Here is a 9364-nt window from a genome sequence, read left to right as displayed (position 1 = left end):
CTGAAGTAGTTTCCTTCACTTCCTTTTTGTCCCTGTTGGAAATGTTATTGCAGTTGTGAAGAAGGGAATTAGGGGCTGTTAAGTGGACTGGCTCAAATCCTCTGGCCAGACAGCAAGAGACTTGGACTGGCTCATTACCTTACCTTCATTAGTAGCCTTCTCCAAATTCTTAGCAGTCAAAAAGAGTCCAAGACTATGAAGCCCCATTACTCAGTTGTACCATCACTGATGGTGTACATTCACTTCTCAGGATGTGGTACCCCCACCCCCTCCCCAAGCTCCAGAAAAGATGGTCAGAAAAGAGCTCATTATTAGGCTTGTCCATAGAAGAGCTCATAATGCTAACATGCAGAATCAAAGACTCACAGGACAGCACCACCTACTCAAAGGTCAGCATTATCTCCCCCAACAGATCTTCATTTCTTCAGCATGCCCAATTTCCTAAGAGATCAAATCCTAGAATTTGTGAGGCTAAATGAAATTCACACACAACTTCAGCTTCTGCCTAAATACATGGATTTTTGGCCACTTATAAGCTCAAAGTAATTTTTAAGTCATTTAAAGCTAAAAGCCAATATGCATGACTTTATTTTCAGTTTTATAAATGAGTGTAAAACACAATAGTGCAGTCATATATTTGGCATTAACTCTTACTAGCCACGAAAATGTGGGTCAATACTGGATTTTCCAAAGTTGTCTAAGTAAGATTGGGTTTGTCAAAACTTGCCAGTTGCTTTCAAGTGAACACAGAATGTTGGCGGAGATGAAGTGTGACGTCCAAAAGACTGAAAATAGGTCAGCACCGTGCAAAAGTAAACTTGTCAGTAAGATCAATATGAACCTACAGGTTAATGGGGATACTAGAATTTCCTTACAATAAGGGATATGTGCAGGGTAGAGCCAGAACACGACTGTAGTGTTTATTCACTTGTGAAAAGCAGAGGACGTACTTAAATATTATTTTTTGTATCCTTAATGAAAGGCACTGCTTTTTAATATGGATACTTATATGTAAGAACAGTTTTAATTGATAGAAAGTCATAGTAAGTTAAATTCTGGTTCATTTGCTCAGTTTTTAGCAACAAGAAAAATAAGAAAAAAGGGGAGTAACGATCAAGCATCATAAAATTTCAGAAATATCAAGTCCTTCATTAGCTTTCTCTATGTTAAGTGTTTCAGAGAATTTGACATTGTGGATGAAATCGGTAAAAAAAAAAAAATTTGAAGGAAAACAAAACAATAACAGAAAGACCTTTCTTAGGGCTTCTCATTGCATTTATTTAAAATTTTAAAAAATGTACATCACTTTTTGAATACATAAAATGCCAGTGCTTTGCAACAGTTTTGTTACTGCATCTCTCAACTAAAAAAAGGAAGAAAAAAAAAAAAACCAGGAAAAATACATTCAAAAAGCCAGGCTGTTCAGCTTATGCACGGGCAGTGGCTTTGGAAGGCTACAGCCTACACTGTGTCTGTTCAGAGGCATTGCCAAACATCAGTCAGCTAGCAATGAAAAGTTGCACATAAAGCATTAAAGGATACAAAGAACAACTTGGTGGGGAGCAGATGAGGAATGGGAAATTGAGAAAAATGTCACATATGCTGTTGGGGTGAGGGTGGACTTAGGTGGAAGTGAGCATGAAGACTGATGTTTTTTGGAAACTAGATTTATGGGAAAAGATAGAAGAAAACAAAGTAACATGTTTGGCAAGCTATATTTGTGTGTGTGTGTGTGTGTGTGTGTGTGTACTTCCAATTTTCTATTTGACTTTCCAAGAGAAATGTAACAAAACTGAGGTAGAAATGAATGTGGGAGCACTACAGCCCAGAAGGTTTCAAAATGAGAAGCAAAATTGCACTGACAAGAGAGGAGTCAAGAAGGAGAGGGGACGTAGATATATTCTTTGCAGATATATAGGTTGGTTGTTTTCTGTATTTATTTGTTTGCTTGTTTGTTTTGGTTGCTATCTTCTGCATTCTGTCAAACAGCACGGCAAGCCTATAAGCTAGATTAGTGAATAGGATGACACCATTCCCAGCAGTTTCAGAGACAACTTGCAAATCACCACCACCATTACCAGCTCTGCAGGAAAAGGCAGTCCTAGTTTTTAGGTACTGTGACTTTCAGGGTCCTAAACAGGTCTTGTGGCTGACTGTTCTAGACACTAACACAGACTGAATAAGTAGCTTTCCATTAACCAGTGTACCTTCTAAGAACATTTTCACTTCATTATCAAGGAGCAATGTACGAAGAACTCTTGCAGGTATTGATATAAAGAATTATTCTGCTCTGGTCAATTCCCCATAATTAGTGAAAGAACCTTTAAAAAAAATCCTTCCATGTTTACTTTAAGTTGTAAATATTCAGTTGTATCACACTCAGTATTTTTCTGGATACATTCAAAGTAATTTTCCTTGCTATTTTCCAATTGTTGAGGTAAACATACATTTTAATATAAAGTAACATTGAAGCCTATCCCATTACTCTCAGCAGTACATAGTGCTTTCAACACATTCCTTTGAGGTACTGTACAAATCACAATCACTTTCCTGAGTTTTTGCAGACAAGAACATTAAAAGAAATGAACTGCAGAAATTAAGGTCCAGATTACCGTTACCCTGTTTTACCTGTTCTTAGCTTAATACTGCAGAACAGACAGGATTGAGGAATACTGTTGCTCTTAAAATGGCAAAAATCTGGTTTTCTGTCGAAACACAACCATTCATCTCTTTAGTCCAATAATGTTTGAAGTTAAAGCTCTTTATATTAGCACATGCCACCAATGTAATTGTGAGGCAAACAAAAAATAAAGCACCACTCCAGGCACTTGACAGCAACTAAATCTCGAGAACAGCAGAATGGAATCAACACACGAGGTTCATGTCCTTCTGAAATCAACACACTTGCACCTTGCTCCTTGGTGAGTGTTGTCTGGCTTGAACCGAACTGAGCATCAGCAGATGCTTTATGTCATCTGGGGCTTTCAAATCAGAAGCTCTCATTGGATGCATTTTTCCTCCAAATCTACCCTGACTCTAAAGATGCAACTTAATCGTCTTCTTCCCCAGTACCCTTTGCAATTTAAACACTACTGGAAAGGGGCTCTATACCCTATGTAGCAGGTTTTATGTGTGTGTGCCAATATTCATTACATTTTTTTTAAAGAAGTTATCACTGACTGCAACCAAACATTTTGTTCCATTCAACATACATATCAAGATCTTTTTGAGATATGCTAGGCTGAATCTTGCAGAAAGCATTTTCAAAGTCTTGATATGTAACAGGTCTCAACTGGCTGGGCATAATGGCTGAAAGGTCTGTGGCTGGCATGGCATGGAGAGGGCCCACCGCTGCTTCCTGACACAAATGAGCCACGTCTAGTCCAGAAAAGCCTTCTGTGCGCTGGACGAGCAGTGCAAACTCCTTGTCATTGAGACAGTAATTGTGCTGTGAGAGCAGTTGTACTATTATCTGGTGCCTCGCTGTGCTGTCAGGAAGTGGGATTAAAAGTCGTTTCATGAAGTACCTCCGAAGAGATTCATCTATTTCTTCTGGTTTACTGGTGGCACAAATTACTACGATTTGGTCCTCAGCCGAAGTTAGTACAGTGTCCAGCTGCATCAGAAATTCGGTTCTCATCCGACTGACTGGACTGTGTTCCTCACTCACTTGAGAGGAGAGAAGCATGTCAATGTCACTGACAAAAATCACCGAGGGCTGGCGACACCTGGCCACAAGGAAAGAGGCATGGATAATTTTCTCTGCTTCTCCTAACCACTTGGCGATAAGTCCAGAACCAGCAATTTTGAAAAATGTGGCCCCCAGCTGACTAGCTATGCATCTGCCCAATAACGTTTTGCCTGTTCCCCGAGGTCCAAATAAAAGGATGCTCCGAGGTAAGGCCGTCAGTCCACTGAATGCATCTGACCTCAACACTGGCCATAAAACCTCCTCTTTAATGACAGCCTTTACCAGGTCGAGACCAGCAATGTCATTCCAGTCCACTGGCGGTCCTTGGGTGATAATCTCGTTGGTTACCAGGTCAATGAGGTGCGTGTCAGTATTCTTCAGTTGCTCGTCCACAGAGTGGTTGGATGAGGTAGCTGCACGGAGTCCAGGGCCTTGCATTGGATGAGAAAGGAGCTGCCTGTGCTCATCCCCATGCTCACTCATTACTGGTGAAGTGTACTTCCCGAAGGATTCACTGGATCTTGATCCCAATGAATTTTTAGCAGTACTGTAGGAAGGAGGGGTCAGAGCCCTACTGGACTGGCTGCTGAATTTCCTTTGCTGTTCAGAGGACATTAGCTGCTTCGTTGGCTTAAATGCTAAGGATGATGTTTCAGCACTTCTGTCAAAGCCATTCCCCCGATTTGAGTTTGAAATGCTGTTGTCGGGCATTCTGTACATAGGACTCTGTGTAGATCTCTGTTGGCCATAGCTGTAATTTCCATAACTGGAGTCCATGTCTCCTTGCCCTGCCATATAGAAAGCTTTCCTTTTGAGAGAACTTGCCGAACTGTTTGTCAGAGCCGCGGGTGCGATAGGTGTCAAACCATGACCCTGGTAGGTGTAGCCAGGAACAGTGGTGGGGGGCAGGGGGGTGGGAGCAGGAATTCCTGAAGGCAGGTATGCTGAAGGAGGAGGGGGTGCACCCCCAGGGCTGTACCCAGATCCCACAGCAGTATGAGGAGGATAGCTAGCAGAGGGATAGCTATAAGTGGAGAGGTTAGAAGTCCCATTGTAGCCTGGGACCAGGGCTGGTGGTGGCGGAGGAGGAGGTGGTGGCTGTAGGAGCCCAGAGCTATGCAAGGGAGAAGGATGAGGTGAAGGAAGTGCAGGTGCTGGCTGGCTGCTGTAAGTAGAATGCAAATATGAGCCGTTGTATCCTGGGGCATATTCCTGAGATGGGAGCCCTGTATGAAGACTAGGTACAGTGTGGCTTCCACAGGTACTACTTGAATAACTAGGCTCTGTCAGGTTGCTGGCCACCCCAGGAGAGCTCCCTATACTTGCAGAGACATCTGCTGGAGGGAGGGCTGAACTGACTCCAGCTTTGCTGGCAGTGATAACATCCGGAACACAGTTCATGGGATAAACAGCGTCTGAATTCAAGGAAGACTGCCACGGTTCGCTTTCATTTTTCCGACCGTTCACTAGTCCTGATGGTGCATCGGAGTAGTTGCTGAGTACAGGTCGGTCCACGGGGCCTTCCAAAATGCCAGAGTACTTCTCTGCATATTTTTTTAGTAGGTTGGATGCAGTCAGAGCAGATATGTCATCATTTGCCCAGGCATACTGGTAGGTGCGCTGCAGATGACCTCTGTAAGCTTCAACTTTGTGGGCAGGAGACCGAGTGGTGGAGGTGATGTCAAAGTGCTGTTCTGGCCACTGGGCATGCTCCGGCGTCCACTGCATCTTCAAGCCTAAAGATGTGGGGTGGGGGGAAAAGTTAATTTACTTAGATACTCATCAGAACTGTTAAAGCTTTTTCCCCCAACTTCTTTTGTTACTTATTATTTTCCGCCAATGACAGTGACATTATAAAGGATTTCCACAGTTTATAATACCTGTTATGGTCTCTACAATGCATATACTTTAAAGGGGACTGAATTTCAACCCTGTATAAAAAGTAAACAATTTAAATGAAAACGCTGTATAAAATTTCAACCCTGTATAAAAAGTAAACAATTTAAATGAAAACTTTCAACCCTGTATAAAAGTAATTTATACCCTGTATAAAAAGTAAACAATTTAAATGAAAACTCTGTAGGAGACCTACATTTTCTTTCATTTTAAAGTAATAAGTAAATTTATTTCTGCTAAGCCTATCAAGTTACTTGCTATACACACACACAGAAACACATATGTATGTACACACACATTCCTGTCAAATTAGAATTCAATCACAGCTTCTTACAATAAAATATGCATATATTTAAAATATCTAGCACGTGAGAGTATTAACATGTGCGATATCTAGCTATCCTGTCTCTTCACATCACAGTTTCTGTTTTATATTTTAACCAATATAAAAATGAGACACAGCTGACAGATCACATCTAGGACACCTCTCTTATTTGGTACTGAACACCTAGTTAGCACAGTATAATGCTCCCTGCGCAGAACAATATGACACAGACATAGCAGGTCATTCCATAATCCAACTCTCATCTAAAGTGGTCCACGACAGTTTCAAATCTGCTTCGTGGAGTGCAGCAAAGCAATCTCCCAGGCAGCGCTCCATCGCTTTCATCGCACAAAGCCTACAACTCGGTATGAATTACAACTGGCTCCTTTCTGCCTCTCAGTCCTGTTGTTGAAACTCTGAAAAAAAAAAACAAGCATCACTTGTCTGTCGGTCTTCTAGCTAGCATTCTCCCTTCTTATCATCTTTCCCTCTGCCTTACAGCCTCCAAGGTACTGAGGGGTGGGGGGAAATATATATATATATATATATATATATATATATATATATATATATGAAAGGGGGAGATAAAGAAAGAGAGAGGAAGGAAGAAGGTAAAAGGGAAGATAAGAACAGAGAATCTGGATTCTAACTCTTTACATTTATGGAAAGCAGTGTGTGGCATAAACTCGAAGAGTACAACTAGAAAATGAGATGCTATGTGTAACTTTATCATCTGCTAGATTACTAACCGAAGCAAGGTGACTATGTAGCAAATATTTTCTCATTATGAAGCAGTCATGAGAGAATCATTTGAATTTTACAGTTTAAGGAGAGACCTTAGACATTGCCTTTTTTCCCTCATTAGGGAACCAGTACCCAAAGGGATTTATAATGTACCCTCGAGGACTCACATATAGTTAGTTACAGAAGAGCACTGGAACCCTGTTCTATTTCCCAATGCTGGTTCGTCCTATTCTAATCTCTGCTTGATTGGAACACTTCCTATTCCGATACAGCTGTATTAAGCAAGCCTCCTTAATCTCCTTTGTATTATGGTAAGTGAATTTTGCAAACTCTCTTGTGCCCTCTGGCAGAGATTCCTTGATAAGAAGGAGTTCTGGTCTAAATGAAGCATCTGTGGCATCAGCTCCCTTCTGAATTACTGCAGTCTATTTTGACAGCTCCTACCCGCTTCTGCTTTCCTCCTCCAACCCCTTTAGCTCTTCATTGCCTGACTTTGGCTCCTGACATGGCCGGCTTTGACTTACTGAGCTAAACAGAACGTATCACAGAGTTTGGTAACAGAATGGCATGTTGATTCCCTTCTGACTCCCTCTTCCTTGCTTGCAAAACCACTGCACCAGACACTGGAAGTTAATTAGCAGGATGATGCTGTGCTAATTGTGTTAATTTACAAGGTTTCAGTCAAAGAGAATCATGCCAGGGCCGGCACTGCTGTCATGCTTCTGACTTAATGATTAAGAAATACTGAAAACAAGGTGGGAAAGATTGCAGTAATTACATAATAAATGAATAAAGCAACAGGATTCATTTGCAAATATATTTTACTGCAGTTGTACTCATTTGCATTTGGATTTTTAAAAAGGATCCATGTAGATATTCATTGGCAAATCACCATCTCAATTAAATTAACTCTGAATGCTGCACTGTATAACTTAATCAAGCTCCATATATATATATATATATATATATATATCTTTTTGAGTAAAAATACTAAACACGTTATTCTCCTGTATATGCAACAGATTCTTCACTTTCCTTTCCTTCACCTCCCCCCAAATCTTCATGTTTCTCTTTTAAAACTACTTTAAAAAATAATCTCTTCAGTTGGAAAGAAAATATTCTAAAATCCTGATGAAGTGCAGCTTGCATCATTTCATGCAGAGGAACTCTGGGGGGCCTTCTAGGAAGAACTAAAGTGATATTCTTAATTGTTTCTGCTTTCTCAATCATTACTTTTTAAGGGGGAGAAAAACACACCGCAAAATGGGTGAAATGACCGAGACCACACTTAAAGGGGAAAAGATGCAATTTTAATGAAGCAGCATTTCAGGAATCATACTTTCATTAAATTCAACTGGAAATTATTAAGAGCAAATCACCAGGAACCAATCGCAAGTAATCAGTATCTAAATTCTTCTAGTGTCATGGGATTTACTTCAAGCCTTATAAAAAGGAGAGAATATTAATGTGACTGTAATGTAGAACTGTCTCAAAGACCTACAGATTCATTAGTCCTATAAATTATTTCCAGGGAATTTCTATTAGGATGTTTTTTCTTTAAAAGATTATCAAAATACAGAGTTGAGAAAATAAGAAAACACGTATGCTATGAGTAGGAATTTGTTTAGATGGATACAGAAGAAACATGGATAAATGTCTTAAAAAAAAGGTCTCAGAAAATAATTTAGGAGTCACAGACAATGGAATTTACCACAAACACAACACAACACAACACTCACCCCCCCACACACAAAAAAAGGTCTGGCTTCCTTTCAGTTAGCTGAGCTAAGCCATTGTTGGCATTAGTTAACAAACATACATAACAAACATGATTTTTAAAAAAATTGCCCCTTAAAAAATATGAAACTGCTTTAGCTTTAGAGTAATTATTTTAAAAAACAACCATAAAGGGCAACTTTCACCTTTATTGGATTAAAATTTTCCTTGTGAATTAATTTGTAAAATACATGCAACAAATGATTTTAGTAAGTTATAATCACTGTAAAAGACAGGAATATATAATAAAGTTTAAATAAAATAGGTTGGCCATTTTCACTGCATAGAGAAATGCATAGTTTAACTGCATAAACTCTAGCAAAAATAATTAAATTTCATAAGATTTCTGCTTCATCTGAAATTAAGTAAAGATCCTATCAAAATTATCTATTTGGGGCTTCCCTCGTGGTGCAGTGGTTGAGAATCCGTTTGCCAATACAGGGGACACGGGTTTGAGCCCCGGTCCGGGAAGATCCCACATGCCACGGAGCAACTAAGCCTGTGCACCACAACTGTTGAGCCTGTGCTCTAGAGCCCACGTGCACAACTACTGAAGCCTGCGCGCCTAGAGCCCACACACTGCAACAAGAGAAGCCACCACAATGAGAAGCCCGTGCACCACAATGAAGAGTAGGCCCTGCTCACTGCAACTAGAGAAAGCTCACATGCAGCAATGAAGACCCAACGCAGCCAAAAACAAACAAACAAATAAATTTATATTTTTTAAAAGTTATCTATTTGGAACAATTACTGGATACACCATTGCCTTTTGATTCTCATGCTATTTTTGGATATGCTTACCAAGATAATTGAAAGTTTATTTATTGATGCATACTAAATAACAACCTAGGGGCTTCCCTGGTGGCGCAGTGGTTGGGAGTCCGCCTGCCGATGCAGGGGACGCGGGTTCGTGCCCCGGTTCGGGAGGATCC

General features: G+C 40.4%; 1 protein-coding gene across 2 annotated transcripts in view; it reads right to left on the bottom strand.

The window, feature by feature from the left end:
• Positions 1–9364, bottom strand: part of FIGN (fidgetin, microtubule severing factor) — a 129449-nt gene that overhangs the window by 508 nt on the left and 119577 nt on the right. For both annotated transcript variants that reach the window (XM_081242629.1, XM_081242628.1), the window contains one exon: positions 1–5427. This exon is cut by the window's left edge and continues 508 nt beyond it. In XM_081242629.1, the coding sequence (XP_081098755.1) occupies positions 3173–5419 (2247 nt within the window). In that variant the 5' untranslated portion in view covers positions 5420–5427 and the 3' untranslated portion in view covers positions 1–3172. The remainder of the gene's footprint in view (positions 5428–9364) is intronic.

This window comes from Mesoplodon bidens (genome assembly GCF_964165515.1).
Source record: "Mesoplodon bidens genome assembly, chromosome: 8".
NCBI lineage: Eukaryota > Metazoa > Chordata > Mammalia > Artiodactyla > Ziphiidae > Mesoplodon > Mesoplodon bidens.
This window is presented reverse-complemented; position numbering and strand designations above follow the sequence as displayed.